We start from the raw sequence: 16,651 nt of genomic DNA, 5'->3' as shown, positions 1-16,651 counted from the left end.
AAACTAACCTTTACAACCCCTTTAAGTTAATGACACCCCCAAAATCAGTTCACAGTATGCGATGCATGCTAGCTCATTATGCCTTTGTCTTGTAGGTGTTTTTTTTTTGTTGGTCAATATAGGTTTACAACCACTTTAATAAATAAGGAAAAATTTCACTAAATAAAGAGTACCCAATCACATGCAAGGAAAATTAAAAAAATAATAATAATAGTTTTTGCTTGCACGTGATTGGATGATGGAAGTCCGCAGAACTTTTGCTCATTTACGAAGCTCTGGAGCAACTGCTCTTGCAAAGTGCACAGTCTATTTGCCTTTAGTAAATCAACCCCATTGCCTCCTCACTGCCAGTCAAAAACCTCTGAAAAGTAATCCACTGTAGATGACATTTCAGAGGTGCGTTAATGTTAGATGAATGTTTAAATGTAGCCTAAGTGGGCATTGTTTGGGCGCAGGTTCAGTTTCAGGTAGCCCACAGACATAATTGTCACAACAGGCAAGAGCAGGTAATAAAATGAGTGTTTATGGTCTACTACAGGATTTCTGGTGCTCTCTACTCCAGAGGGTAAAGTCTATTACCTGAACTGATAATCTATTGCCCAACCCAGCCCAGAGATGGATATTGATGTGTGCTTTACTTACACAATGACGTGCCACACGGCGGGATAAGAAGAGATCGTAGGCTGGAAGATTTTGGCTCATTCTCTACATTTTTGGCAGTTTTTTTGTTAAGATCTTGTGAAATACAATAAATACAATGCCCTTTAGGGTTCATTCACACAGGACATGCATATTTTCTGCATGAAGGCAGGTTCTTGCTGGCAGAGCTGGCAGAAGATCCTGTGTAAAATATGCACCTACAGTACCAGCGTTTCATTGGTACAGCTTTGATACAATTCTTCTTTCATTAAAAGGAATGGCTACACATTTATGCGCATTCGCATTTAGACCCGTTTATGTGTAAATTCTGCAGATCTGTGCAGCCCTCCATGCAGAGGTGTCTTAGGGCCCTTTCACACGGGACAGATCCGTGATGATCCGCCCCGTGAACCTCCGCTTGCTCAGCGGGGATCGCTCCTTTGATCCCTGCTGAGCCGGTGGATGACAGGGCAGCCCCCGCACACTGTGCAGGGACCGCCCTGTCAGATCCGCGCTCTCCCCTATGGGGGGATCAGATGAACACAGACCATCTGTCCATGTTCACCCGATCCGCAGACGGATAAAAAAATCTGATCCGCCTGCAGAATCGGAGGATTGTGGACCCGGATGAGATCGGGTGCCAGCGGATGTTCAATCTCATAGGGATCAATGTATGTCCCTTTTTCATCCGTAAACGAATGGATGAAAAAGCGGACATACGTTCCGCATGTGTGAAAGAGGCCTTACTTTTGCTGCGCAGCAAAATGCAGAGCGCATTTTCATATGCCCTCATGTTGTAAAGCGCCAACTGTTGGCACTATATATACTGTATAATAAAGGCTACATTTGCTACTAAACAATAACCCAAAACATCCTATCCATGGTAAGGCTGGCCATACATTGTGCAATTTTCTTTCCTTCAACCAAAGGTTGAAGAGAATACAATTGATCGATTTCCCCATCAACACAATCACAAACCCTCTCGCAGCGCCATTGTGTTCTGACAGCAGGGAACATATGGAGCCTTCCCCACCTGCAAAATACAATGATCACTGCTGGGGACTATAGACACCGGCAGTGATCGGGTGAAAAAAAACTGGCTGGTTATACTGAAATTGACTGATAAATCGACTTCAGTACAATGAGCCTGGCCATAGATCTTTAATTTAATCTGCCAAATTGCTCCAAACAGGGATCAGATCATATAAGACACTCAGGGAGGAGGTGGATAAAGGGGTCAGGCCTCGTACACACGACCGAGGAACTCGACGGCATTCGTCGAGTTCCTTGTTAGGCTGTCGAGGAACTCGACGTGCCAATTTTCTCCATTCCCGTCGAGGAAAAAGAAGACATGCTCTCTTTTTGGCTCGACAAGTTCCTTGACAGTTTCCTCGTCGAAAAATGTACACACGACCGGTTTCCTCGGCAAAAAAAAAAAAAAACACAGCAAGTTTCTTGCTGTTTTTTGCCGAGAAACTCGATCGTGTGTACGAAGCCTCAGACATGGCTGCAAAACCTGCTAAAAAAAATAAGAAATTGCCCCTGGACAGTCTGGGGTAGATTTACTAAAGGCAAAAAATAGGATTTTTGTACTCACCGTAAAATCCTTTTCTCTGATGTCCATGGACGGACACAGCTCCTTAAATCTTGCCGGTAGGGTTATGTTCCGTCTATCAGGAGAGGTCTCCTAATAACAAGAACATAACCCAAATATCAAGATTTAAGGAGCTGTGTCCATCCATGGACGATAAGAAAAAATAGGATTTTTTGTACTCACCGTAAAATCCTTTTCTCTGTCATCCATGGACGGACACAGCTCCTTAAATCTTAACATTTGGGTTATGTTCCTGTTCAATGGAGACCTCTCCTGATAGACAGAACATAACCCTACAGTCAAGATTATAAGGAAGCTGTGTCCGCCCATGGACGAAAGAGAAAGATAGCTAGATTCAGGTAGATGCACACATTTTTACGGTGGCGTAGCGTATCGTATTTACGCTACGCCGCCGTAAGTAAGTGAGGCAAGTGCTGTATTCACAAAGCACTTGCCTCCTAAGTTACGGCGGCGTAGCGTAAATGGGGCCGGCGTAAGCGCGCCTAATTCAAATGAGGATGAGGGGGGGCGTGTTTTCTACGCCGAACTCAACGGAAGCGCCACCTAGTGGCCAGCGTAAATATTGCACCCTAAGATACGACGGCGTAGGAGACTTACGACGCTCGTATCTTAGCCTAATTTAAGCGTATATGGTTTCCAGAATACGCTTAAATTTAGGACGGCGTAGATTCAGAGTTACTTCGGCGTATCTACTGATACGCCGGTGTAAAGCTTTCTGAATCTAGCTAAGACTGTGCACTCTGCAAGTGCAATCGCGTCAGAGCTTAGTAAATGAGCAGAAGCTCTGCTGACTTCCATCATCCAATCCCATCCAAGCAAAAATGCATTTTTTTTTATTTTCCTTGCAGGTGATTGGGAATTCTTTGCAAAGTAAAACTTCACCTCATTTACTAAACTCTGGAGCAACTGTATACTACAGAGTGCAACTGCACAGCCTATTTGCCTTTAGTAAATCAACCCTCTGCTTTACACAATTTAATTTACTAAAGGCAAATAGGCTACTAGCTTATTACTGTGTGATAGGCCCCGTACACACGACAGAGTTTCTCGGCAGAATTCAGCGAGAAACTCGGTCAGAGCCGGATTCTGCCGAGAAACTCTGTCGTGTGTACACTTTCGGCCCGATGGAGCCGCCGAGGAACTCGTCGAGAAAATAGAGATTATGTTCTCTATTTTCTCGTTGTTCTATGGGAGAACTCGGCCCGCCGAGCTCCTCGGCGGCTTCAGGGCTGAACTCGCCGAGGAACTCGACGTGTTTGGCACGTCGAGTTCCTCGGCCGTGTGTACGAGGCCTAAGGCTAGGTTCACACTGTTGCGAATTCAAAATCGCGGTAAAATCGCGATTTTACGGCTGCAGTTTTGCCGCAATTTCGGCTGCGATTTAAGAGACATCTGTGCAGGGTTCAATGTAAATCGCGGCCCGAAATCGCAAAAAGTAGCACAGGAACTACTTTTTGAAATCGGTGCAGCGCCGCAGATGCGGCGTCGCACCAATTAGGATGGTGCCATTGCCGACAATTGCCAGCAAATGCCGCCGATTTGAGATGCGATTTGACATGTGAAATCGCATCTCAAATCGTACCAAATCGTACCCAGTGTGAACCTGGGCTAATACTCACTTGAGATTGAAGCCCCCCGCTGCAGTGCCAGTACACAGCACCGGCTGGCGACATTGCTCCCGGATTGGCCAGAGCCGCCGGTAAGGGCACACTCACTGAAGCAATGGCACGTACAGGCCATTGCTTCAGTGCGCATGTGCCGATAACGTCGGCACATGCTGATACAGGGGATATCTCCTAAACCGTGCAGGTTTAGGAGATATCCGGGGTAGCTACAGGCAAGCCTTATTATAGGCTTACCTGTAGCAAAAGGTGGATTGTAAGGATTTACAGCCACTTTAAATAGTGAGTGCGTATAGATTACTTTTGGAAAATAAAGGATATTGTTTAGGGTCTAGCAAGCCCATAATAAATTGGCTCCTAAACCAAAGCTGGCTCTTGTTTATCCCCCATGGGCATGGACAGAGACATCCCTCCCCCGTTTGTCACAGACCTTTTACGCTGCTGGGTATTAGAACCAGACCTGACCCCACCCTTTGACATCAAAGCCTGAACTGTAAAACAGGTTAACAACAAGCATGGGCATGAGACTCTCCTCCAGAGACACGTGGGCTTTCATGTACAGAAGAGTAAAAGAAGAAAGAGTTCTGCAAACAGGACCAGCAAATGAGAAGTAGTTACATCTGGTCGCTGCGTCTGGACAAAATAAACACGCACAACACATTACCATGCCTAGGGATATCAGAAACGGTTTACCCAGCCTGGCTGTTAGTGGTTGGATCAGTGAACGTTTGTATGTTTGTAGATCTCGTCTGGTGGTTGGAACCTGGTGGACACTTTAAGGCCTGTGTCAAACACAAGGCCATTTCATGTGGCCCTCACACCTCTCCTGCAGCTGCGGCACCCCCTTCATCTCACCAATCAACAGCAGAGAGGAGTTTCTGCGATGTAAGGAAGGTTTTGGGATTCTTGACTTCTGATGGTGGGAGGGCTCTTCTGATGTAAGGGGGGCTGGAGTGCTCTGGACATCTAGGGCCAGATTCACGTACGATCGCGTATCTTTGTGCGGGCGTAACTTATCTGATTTACGTTACGCCTCCGCAACTTAGACGGGCAAGTGCTGTATTCTCAAAGCACTTGCTCCGTAAGTTGCGGCGGCGTAGCGTAAATCGGCCAGGGTAAGCCCGCCTAATTGAAATTTGGAACAGGGGGGCGTGTTTTATGTAAATGTTGTGTGACCCGACGTGATTGACGTTTTTCACGAACGGCGAATTCGCTGTCCGTGGAAATCTCCCAGTGTGCATTGCTCCTAATACGCCGCAAGGACGTATTGGTTTTGACGTGAACGTAAATTACGTCCAGCCCCATTCACGGACGAGTTACGCAAATGACGTACAATTTTCAAATTTTGTCGCGGGAACGACGACCATACTTAACATTGGTACGCCGCACTTACGCCACCATATAGCAGGGGTAACTATACGCCTGGAAAAGCCTAACGTAAACGGCGTAAATGTACTGCGTCGACCGGGCATACGTTCGTGAATTCGCATATCTAGCTGATTTGCATACTCGACGCGGAATTCAACGGAAGCGCCACCTAGCGGCCAGCGTAAATATGCATTTACGATACGACGGTGTACCACAGTTACGCCAGTCGGATCTACGGGAAATCTATGCGTAACTGATTCTAAGAATCAGGCGCATAGATACGACCGTGCAACTCAGAGATACGACGGCGTATCTGGAGATACGCCGTCGTATCTCGTTTAAGAATCTGGCCCCTAGTCTTTCAGATACAACCAGCCCTTTGGATGGCAACCATAATCCTGATGCAGCCCATGATGAAATTGAGTTGGACACCCCTGCTTTAGGGTGATCTAATTGGCTGGTGGAACCTTTAAGGTCACCTGGTGGATCCTTTAGGGTCCTTAACACCAGTGTGGCGTATTATTGCATACATGCCAATGAGCGGCATTCCATGTGTTGAAGCTGCACTCCAGGAATGATCTGAAATTCATACTTACATTGGTCCCACTTGACACAATGCACAATGTATATCTCATACCTGACGGGTCACTGGGGAACCTGGAAATCACAGTAGAAGTTGACGCCAATACATGATAGCTGTGATCTCCCAGGTCCTGTGTGAGTGGCTGATCTACTGCATACTGACCAGCACCGGGGTCCCCAGCTTGGCACTGCCACCTTTCATAGAACACCGGGCTAGGTCAATTTTTGTTAAAGGCCGCAAGGCCAAGCCATTGCCACTTTTATTTTGTTATTCTACAAGTTTGTGTCCTTTTTTTACTCAAAATTGTAAGGTGTGGGTCTTCAGGCCTACTTGGAAGTCTGGGGGGAGGGGGGGGGGGGGATGTGTGGCCCTTAGATTCTTTTCTCCCCTGCTTTGGAGGTCTTTCTTTGGGAGAGCCCCTAACGCTGCACACAGAAGGTTTTTCACCTTCATGCATATCATGCATGAGGGTAAAAAAAAAATTACTTAGCCTTTAGAATCACTTTAACAACTTGCTAAGTAGTGGAACAAGGCTCAGGAGGTGGTACCTTCAAAAACAAGCTAGGAATGGTGGCTTGTATAAGGCCCCGTACACACGACCAGTTTCCTCGGCAGAATTCAGCTTCCGACCGAGTTTCTGGCTGAATTCTGCCGAGGAAACTGGCCGTGTGTACACTTTCGGCCGAGGAAGCCGACGAGGACCTCGGCGAGGAAATAGAGAACATGTTCTCTATTTCCTCGTTGTTCTATGGGAGCTCTCCTCCCGCCGAGGTCCTCGGCGGCTTCAGGGCTGAACTGGCCGAGGAACTCGACGTGTTTGGCACGTCGAGTTCCTCGGCCGTGTGTACGAGGCCTAATCCTTTCCTTACAGATTCCCATTATTGTACTTGATTGATTTGAAACAAGCATGCAACCAGTGAAGTGGATGGGATGAAAAGGAGTCCTGGACTGCCGCACTCCTTAAACCGATATCTTTATTCAGCAAGTGAAATCCAAAAAAAACAAAAAAACAACCAACAATGTTGCAGTCAAAAAGAAGTGAACAAAAGGAAAGGGATGGCTGACATGTTTCACATCGTGTGATGCTTACTCGTAGCTTAGTGAAGTGGCATTCTTATTTTGGGTCGAAATATGGAAGCCCCCTTTAAAAAGGTGGCCCCTAGATCCTGCTCTTTAATAACTAAGGGGTTAGGGCCACCTTTTTAAAGGGGGCTTCCATATTCCGATAAGCCCCCTGCCCGAAAACCCCCTAAACCACCTGCCAGGGTTGTCGGGAAGAGGCTCTTGTCCTTGAATTATTTTTACCATCATGGGCATGAGTGGGGCCATATGTCAAGTTTTGCCTAAGGCCTCACAAAGCCTAGAGCCGCCTCTGAATACAAATACAACACATTAAATCACTTCCGAATTTTTATTCCGTAGTATGAGAATTTTCAGACTTTAGTAACCCCTTCATTTTTGAGATGGAGATTTGCATGCAAAAAAAAAACAAAAAAACTGACAATCGTTAGTCCGATAACCTCATCATGTGTACCCGCTTTAGGCAGGATTATATCTTGCGCCTCTATACTTCATTTTTGTTTATTTGGTTTTTTTTAATGTTATTTTCCAGAAGCAAACAACTCCCGTCCACACTCACTTGTAAAAGAAAAACAGGAGCCACAGGGAGCAGATGAAGGCTGCTGAGCACAGAAGACAGCTGGGCACCACTTCACCAAAATAGACAAGTTATTCCTAATATTTATGACCTGAGCCTATTATATACCTCCCACCCAACTATATACCGCGTCTCCTTATGGCACAATGACCAGTACTGGGAGATGGGAGGAAAAAAAATGCTATTCCTATATTGTCGTCTTTGATACACAATATGAGATATACGATACATGTACAGTCATCCAGAGAGGAGCAAGGGTGACATGTGACAGATGTGACAGCGCTCATTAATATTTATATACGGCTCTCATATACTGTTCATGTTTCAGCGTCAGCTACGTGATTCCTTATTCTGCTCCCTTCTACTCCAAATAAAAATCTTACAAGTGAGTAGAAATCAATGGACACATCCAAGATCATTATTACTATAACAGTGGATTCATTTCTATAGTGCCAACTGTGTGCGTAGCACTTTACAAAGTAAAACGATGATAAACGTCAATAAACGCTCAGCAGCGTTTTTGGACGATTTTGATGTTTCTCGAAAAAAAAAACGCAAAAAAAAAACGTTATTGCAAAAACTGCAAAGCTACTGCCGTTTTTAGAACGCCATGATAACTCCTGAAGAAGCTCTTCCGAGCGAAACATGTAGAGAGCAATTTGGTATTGTCTGCACAAATGCTGTATAAGGCTCCATTCACACCCGAACGCAGCGTATTGTACCGCGATTTGCAGCGACAAATTGCGGCGTTTTGTCCCGCGATTTGCCGCGTCAAAACGCAGCGTTTTTTACAGCGGTTTTCGCTGGAGGGGTGATTTACACATTGTCGGCTATGGCCGAACGCCGAAGCCGCCTGAAAAAAAGGGTCAGGGATTTGTTTTGAGCTTCAGGCGTACGGCGTTTCGTTGTTCAGCGTGGAGATGTGAACCATCTCCATAGCCGACAATGTTAAATCACCCCTCCAGCGTATTTCAGGCTGCAATAGCGTCGGGCGTAAAAACGCCTAGGTGTGAATGGAGCCTTAAGGAAACAATTGAATTATGGATTGTATTGATCTCATGTTTTTTTAATCTATCTTTTGTAATAAAAGTTTTTTCTATATTTCTAAATCCATTTTGGTCAATTTGTTTTTTCTGGTTGTTATTCTTTTGACACCTTCAGATCCCGGGGGCCTGTGATCTCATACCCTGTACTTGTATCTCCGTATTGGGATGTGGTGTCTTATATTTGCATTCCCATTCTAAGGCCTGGTTCACACTGGTACGATTTGAGATGTCAAATCGCATCTCAAATCGGCGGCATTTGCCAGCAACGGCACCGTCCTAATCGGTGCGACTCCGCAACTGCGGCGCTGCACCGATTACAAAAAGTAGTTCCTGTACTACTTTTTACGATTTCGGGCCGCAATTTACATTGACATCTGTGCAGAAACCTGCACAGATGTCTCTGAAATTGCAGCCGAAATCGGGACTGCCAGCGGGAGTAAAATTGCGCGAGTTCAGCTGAAGTCGCACGGCTTCACTCCCGCAGCCCATTGTGAACCTGGGCTAAATCTAAATCCTTTTCGCCGTTTTTATAACGTAATTTTAATGTGCGGTGTGCATGAGGCCTTATACTTTAAATGCTTTTGTAATACAGCAATATTTTCTGCAGCTTTAGCGGTTTATTTGCTGTGAGCTTGCTGGAGAGGAAGCCAAGGTGTTCAGGAATGAAGGAGTTAATGTGCTGAAGGTATGGGGGGGGGGGGGGGGGATGAAAGAGATCCACACTTTACTTATCAACACAGCCTGCAGTACAGTCACAGGTCACCCAACCAGAGGCAATCTGAGCCCATTAGAATAATAATAACAAGGGATCTAAAGGCCAGGGTGTGCCCAGAGCCAACTACACAACAGATAATGAAGCAAGAATCTGACTTGTTCTATCGCCGACAAACAAGGTTGTTGAAAAACTTCTTGTAGAAGTTATTCACTTTGATCAATATTTGTATAAATGTAACAAGGTATAAAACATATGATATAAATGTAACAAGGTATAACATAATAATACCTTGTAATAAATAATAATAAATATGATATACATGTAACAAGTTACAGGTTTAGAAAAATATTAGTAAATATGTAACAAGTTATATCTTGGTATAAATACTTGTAAGGGCTTTTTCATTGCTTTAATCCAGGGGTGCCCAACCTGTGGCCCTCAAAGCCCTCTGATGTGGCCCTCGACCTCAAACTAGGGAGACGCACTTCTGTTAAATCTTGAGGGTTTGGGGCACTTTATGAAAGCACACCAGGGCCATCTTTAATATTGATTGGACCCTGGGCAAAGATATTTTTGGGCCCCCCCTATATGCAGTTTTGCTCTCCATCTGCTCTGAGACATACAATAAATAGCAGCTAGACTCAAAATCTGTTTACTGAATCAGACCAGGCATCAATTGTGATTGGTTGCCAGAGGTTACAGTGTATCATTAACGCTCACTGACTGGTTGCTAGAGGTTACAGTGTATCATTACCGCTCACTGACTAGTTGCTAGAGGTTACAGCAAATGATTTATGCTTGTTGATTGGTTGCTAGATATTACTGTACATCAATACTGCTCACTGACTGGTTGCTAGAGGTTACAGTGTATCATTACCACTCACTGACTAGTTGCTAGAGGTTACAGCAAATGATTTATGCTTGTTGATTGGTTGCTATATATTACTGTACATCAATACTGCTCACTGACTGGTTGCTAGAGGTTACAGTGTATCATTAACGCTCACTGACTGGTTGCTAGAGGTTACATCAAATGATTTATGCTTGTTGATTGGTTGCTACATATTACTGTACATCAATACTGCTCACTGACTGGTTGCTAGAGGTTACAGTGTATCATTAACGCTCACTGACTGGTTGCTAGAGGTTACAGCACATGATTTATGCTTGTTGATTGGTTGCTAGATATTACTGTACATCAATACTGCTCACTGACTGGTTGCTAGAGGTTACAGTGTATCATTACCGCTCACTGACTGGTTGCTAGAGGTTACAGCAAATGATTTATGCTTGTTGATTGGTTGCTAGATATTACTGTACATCAATACTGCTCACTGACTGGTTGCTAGAGGTTACAGCAAATGATTTATGCTTGTTGATTAGTTGCTAGTTATCACTGTACATCAATACTGCTCACTGACTGGTTGCTAGAGGTTACAGTGTATCATTACCGCTCACTGACTGGTTGCTAGAGGTTACAGCAAATGATTTATGCTTGTTGATTAGTTGCTAGATATTACTGTACATCAATACTGCTCACTGATTGGTTGCTAGAGGTTACTGCACATCATTACTGCTTACTGATTGGTTGCTAGAGGTTACAGAACATCATCTCCTCACTGTCTGCGCACCATGCACTGGGGGAGGTGAGGGGACCCATCAATAGACTCCTGGGATCAGAGGCAGTGCTGGGGGGAGGGGAGGGTGTGATCACTGGCCACCAATGTAATAGGGGTTTACACTGACCACTAATGTAATAGAAGCATTACAGTAACCACCAATGGTTTTGGGGGGGCCTGTGCGGCCTTCCATTCTATCACATTGTGTTTTACATTTGGACAGGAGGGTCAGCAGGGGGGGGGGGGCATATACAGGAACGGGTCCACTCTTCTGGAATGAGGAATAATCCTTTAATTCTGTGATATGGAATGGGATATGAGAATACCTTCTGTTCTAAGAAGGCTGTAGGCCACATGCATGCTGGGCGCTAAGCCTGTTTGCGTCCAATACTGGTGTGTCCGTGTGCCCGGGGAGGGCAGGTGCAGTGCCTGCAGCCTATCTATAAAGAGCTGAAATACGCTGCAGCTGGATGCTGTACTGAGTACTATTTGTTGCTGAGGTCCTATAGGTTCAGGGACGCATGCCTGGAATACTGAACACCTGGTTTATGTCTGTGAACGCACACAGCTCAGAGTAACACTCAGTCCAGACCTGCTTATTTCAGTGTGCATGTGACCCTACTGGGCTAGAAATGTAACAAATGATATCTTTGTATTAGGCTTCATTTAGACTTGTGGTTGAGGGGCGCTGTTGAGCTGCATTTTTTGCAGCCTGCCAACCGCCTCCCCTTAAGCCGCAATAGGCAGCAGACAGGGGTGTTTACATGCTGCAGGCGCAATGCTTCGTGACAGTGGCAAAGCTCACCTGACTTATAGAAGTTGGCAGACGGCAAGCCCACCGCAACGCTGCACATTCAGGCCGGGTTCACGCTGCTGTGATGTCAGCCATCGCATGGGATTCGCATCGTACTGCTGTGCAGATCACATGCAATGTCTGTGCGATGCACATTCAGCCATACAGATTGTATGCAGGACACTTTTTTTTGGTCCGCACCAGAATCGGATCGCATGGGTATTCACACCTACGCAATCCGATTCCTGTCCGAATACGCAATACCCCGATAAATACGGTATATCTTGGTATAAATACTGTATACAACTGCACTACGACTGTGTACTGTGTACACCACCAGAAGTGTAGTAGCAACTGCACTACGGCTGCACTGTACTGTGTACACCCCCAGAAGTGTAGCAGCAACTGCACTACGGATGCACTGTATTGTGTACTGTGTACACCACCAGAAGTGTAGTAGTAACTGCACTACGGATGCACTGTATTGTGTACACCACCAGAAGTGTGATAGCAACTGCACTATGGCTGCACGGTATTGTGTACTTGTACACTCAGTTGACCTACGTTCAGAAAAGCACTTGATCTTCCTATCACACATATTCAGTCAACTAAATGGACTTTTGTCTTTCTTCCACCTGAATAATGGTAGCCATACACACTTTGATAAATACCGGATTTCTCTAGCGATTGTTCTATTCCGATAGGAAAAATCGATCTATAGTCAACAACCCCAATCAACATGCCACACATGGGGAAATGGACTCTGCTCTTTAACTTACAATCATAAACCATTGATTGCATCTCTTGTTCCACCATGTAACCTCATAACCCGAAGACGATCGTATTCATCAACAAAGTATCCCAGTGCTGCTGATCGGTGGAAGACGATTGATCATTTGACACCTTAGCCATTCAACCCAGTCTGATTGAATCCCATCTAAGTCGTCTCTAAATCCAAGGGAAGGGAACGTGTGCCTATTCGATCGTTTGCTAAATAGATTGTTTCGATCATTTCCACCATATAATCTCATAATCTGATTCATTCAAATATCATCATATTCACTAACAAAGCAACTCAGAGCAACTAATCAATGCAAAACCATCAATCATTTTCTCCCCTGGTTGATCCCCATGGTTGGATTGAACCTGATCAAACCCAAGCCTAAATTGGTCATGGCTAATCAATTTGTTTCCAATTTGATCGTTTTGATTGGATCTCACACCGGTTGCATAATAAAATGGAAGCATGTATGGCCACCATGTGCGCTGCTGATCTGCTCCAGACTCAGCTTGATCGAATAACAACGAAGCTGAGTCCAAATCGATCAGAAAACAAGCTATGCCTATTTAATTGTAGATTTGATCGGATAATAAAATTGAAGCATGAATGGCCACCATAACAACTATGTAACAATGTGTTGTTGTTATCGTATGTTGGTATTGTGTTGGTTATTATCTGGGGTGGTGTTAGAGAAAGTGCTGTGTTATTTGTATTTGGTAGTTTGCCTGTTGCTTTAAATTTACTTTATTTATTCTGTTGTATTTTAATTATATGGATGTTTTATTTGTAGTGTCATTTTTTGTTGTTATTTGGTGTTAATGGATGTTATTGGTAAGTGTATTGTGTTTTTTGCATCTTGTTCAGTCTCTTGTTGTGATTTTGTGTTGTCTTTTGTTAAGTGTGTCTGTGTTGTAACAATTTCCCAATTTTCCTTTGGGCGTCATAAAGTATTCTGTATTAGTTATAGCTTGGTGTATAGTAGGGAAAGTATTGTGGTATAAATATTGTCTACAAACAAGTTATAGATTAGTATAAATATTGTATATAATGTAACAAGTTATATATTAGTATAAATATTGTATATAATGTAACAAGTTATAGATTAGTATAAATATTGTATATAAAATGTAACAAGTTCTAACTTGGTATGAATATTGTACACAATGTAACAAGTTCTATCTTGGTATAAATGTAACAAGTTCTATCTTGATATAAATATTGTACATAATGTAACAAGGTAAATATTAGTATAAATATTGTATATAATGTAAAAAGTTATATATCAGTATACATATTGTACACAATGTAACAAGGTATAGCTGTATAAATGTAACAACTTCTATCTTGGTATAGATATAGTAGAAATGTATCTGGGTATAAATATTGTATACAATGTAACAAGTTCTCTCTTGAGATATATATATATATATATATATATATATATATATATATATATATATATATATATATATATATATATATATTGTAATTGTGTACAATGTAACAAGTTCTCTCTTGGTGTATATATTGTATACAATGTAACAAGGTTTCTCTTGATATATATATCGTATACAATGTAACAAGTTCTCTCTTGATATATATATATCCATAGGTGTGCGCAGCCTATTGCATTAAGGTGTGCACCCCAAAGCTCAAACATATTTGCATGTGTATATACAGTATACTGATGGTGTCAGCAGAGTGGTGGACGGTGTCAGTAGGTCAGTGGACAGTGTCAGTATTTTTTTTTTATTATATATATTTATTTTATTTTAGGAGCCCCATTGGGGAGCTTTGGTGAAATATCAGGGGCCCATTTTTGTGCGTTACTGCACGCTTAACGCAGTATATTTCTGTGCATTACTGCATGTTTAACGCAGTATATTCCAGTGTGTTACTGCACGTTTAATGCAGCACATTTCTGTACATTAGTGCACGTTTAACGTTGTATATTTCGGTGTGTTATGTGCCGTTTAATGCTGTATTTTTCTGTGCGTTAGTGCATGTTTAACGCAGTATATTTCGGCGCAATCTGCACAACACAGAGTGATTAGGGTGTGCCCAGGCACACCTGGCACACCCTGTGCGCACGCCTATGCATATATCGTATACAATGTAATAAGTTCTCTCTTGGTATATATATTGTATACAATGTAACAAGTTCTCTCTTGGTATAGATATTGTATACAATGTAACAAGTTCTCTCTTGGTATAGATATTGTATACAATGTAACAAGTTCTCTCTTGGTATAGATATTGTATACAATGTAACACGTTCTCTCTTGGTATAGATATTGTATACAATGTAATAAGGTCTCTCTTGGTATATATATTGTATACAATGTAACACAAGTTCTATCTTGGTATAGATATTGTATACAGTGTGAATCTAATACACCAGTGAATTTGTATATGATAGTAGACATATTTTTTGGGAGCATATACAAATTCACTGGTGTATTAGATTCACACTGTTAATCTATAGGATCAGCGCAGTAACATATGTACACACACATATACCTATTTTTTTCATAATTTTACACTCCTTTTTAGAAGTGATTCACTAATACTGCAGCAGATCACCTGATAATATTGATAAAAATAATATTGATGAGCGCCAGTGACACAACACACATAATTGTATACAATGTAACAAGTTCTCTCTTGGTATATATATCGTATACAATGTAACAAGTTCTCTCTTGGTGTATAGATCTTGTATACAATGTAACACGTATAGATCTTGTACATGGAGTGTAGATGGGACATGAGAAGTTATAGAAACAATCAGTAGTAGTTGTAGTGATTGGAAGGTCCTGTATACACAGAACTGTCACCCCGGGTAACTCCCCAGCACCCAGCAGGGGCCCTCCCCCCCCCCCCCTATCATTAACCCCTCCTGCCAGCACTTACCATACTGCAAGGTGAGCCTAGCAACGACCTCCTCTGTAGAGTGAGCCAGCAGAAGGGTGGCCAGCGTGTGTGCCATGACAAAGATCCATGCCCAGCTCTCCATAGCCCAGCCTGGCAGGAGATGAGGATTGCCCTTGGTTTGTATAATCCACAGATCGGGGGGAGTTGTGTAATTCCAGGCGGAGGGGCGGCGGGCTCCGGAGTTGCTCGGAGATTTACTCTCTCTGATGATCAAGAAGAAGACTGAAAAGTTTGCTGAGTGCAGAGAAGAGACCGCCCATCTGGAGGACTGGACTCCTCCTCCTCTCCTCCTTCTCCTCCTCCTCTCCTCCTCCTCTCCTCCTCCTGGGTGACCTGTCACAAATAAATGGAGCTTTAAAAAACAACTCAGCAAGGTTATTGGGTAACAAGAGGTGAGAGGCAGGTAATCCTCCCCCCTGTACCTTCATCATTATTTCTAAACACAAAACTTCCACAAATATTCTAAAAGTCCTTTGTATTGAAAAGTTTGGGCTGTAGAGACACTTGGAGCAGTTTTTCATTATTCTTTAAATATATATACTATATTTAAAAAAAATATATATAGTAATACAGTTTTTTATTATTCTTTTTTGTTTATTTTATATATATATATATATATATATATATATATATATATATATATATATATATATATATATATATATATATATATACACATATATATATATATATATATTTTTTTTATATATACTATATTTAAAAAATATATATATAGTAATACAGTTTTTTATTATTCTTTTTTGTTTATTTTATATATATATATATGTATGTTTTATAATTTTATATATATATATATATATATATATATATATATATATATATATATATTTTTTTTTTTATATACTTAATATATATATATATAGTAATACAGTTTTTAATTATTATTTTTGGTTTATTTTATATATATATATATATATATATATATATATATATATATATATACTGTATATATTTTATAATTTTTTATATATATATATATATATATATATATATATATATATTTATAATTTTTTTTATATATATATATATATATATATATATATATATATATAGATAGATAGATAGATAGATAGATAGATAGATAGATAGATAGTTTTTTTAATTAATAAACATGTAAACCAGAATAGCAAGCACATTTTTTTATTTCTTCTAAAAAAGCTGAAATTTAGGCACAAGAATAATTAATAAAGCCTGAGATTACAAAAAAAAAAGAAAAAACTCAACTGACACGACTTACCTTAAAGCGGTATTAACCACT

General features: G+C 41.8%; 1 protein-coding gene across 1 annotated transcript in view; it reads right to left on the bottom strand.

Annotated features, from left to right (window-relative positions):
* The window catches only part of SEMA4B (semaphorin 4B), a 117,077-nt gene extending 101,432 nt beyond the window's left edge, over positions 1-15,645 (bottom strand). Inside the window, exon 1 of the mRNA XM_040342462.1 lies at positions 15,352-15,645. Within this exon, the coding sequence (XP_040198396.1) occupies positions 15,352-15,454 (103 nt within the window). The 5' untranslated portion in view covers positions 15,455-15,645. The remainder of the gene's footprint in view (positions 1-15,351) is intronic.
* Positions 15,646-16,651: the final 1,006 nt, after the last annotated feature.

This window comes from Rana temporaria, chromosome 3, assembly GCF_905171775.1.
Source record: "Rana temporaria chromosome 3, aRanTem1.1, whole genome shotgun sequence".
NCBI classification, from domain to species: domain Eukaryota; kingdom Metazoa; phylum Chordata; class Amphibia; order Anura; family Ranidae; genus Rana; species Rana temporaria.
This window is presented reverse-complemented; position numbering and strand designations above follow the sequence as displayed.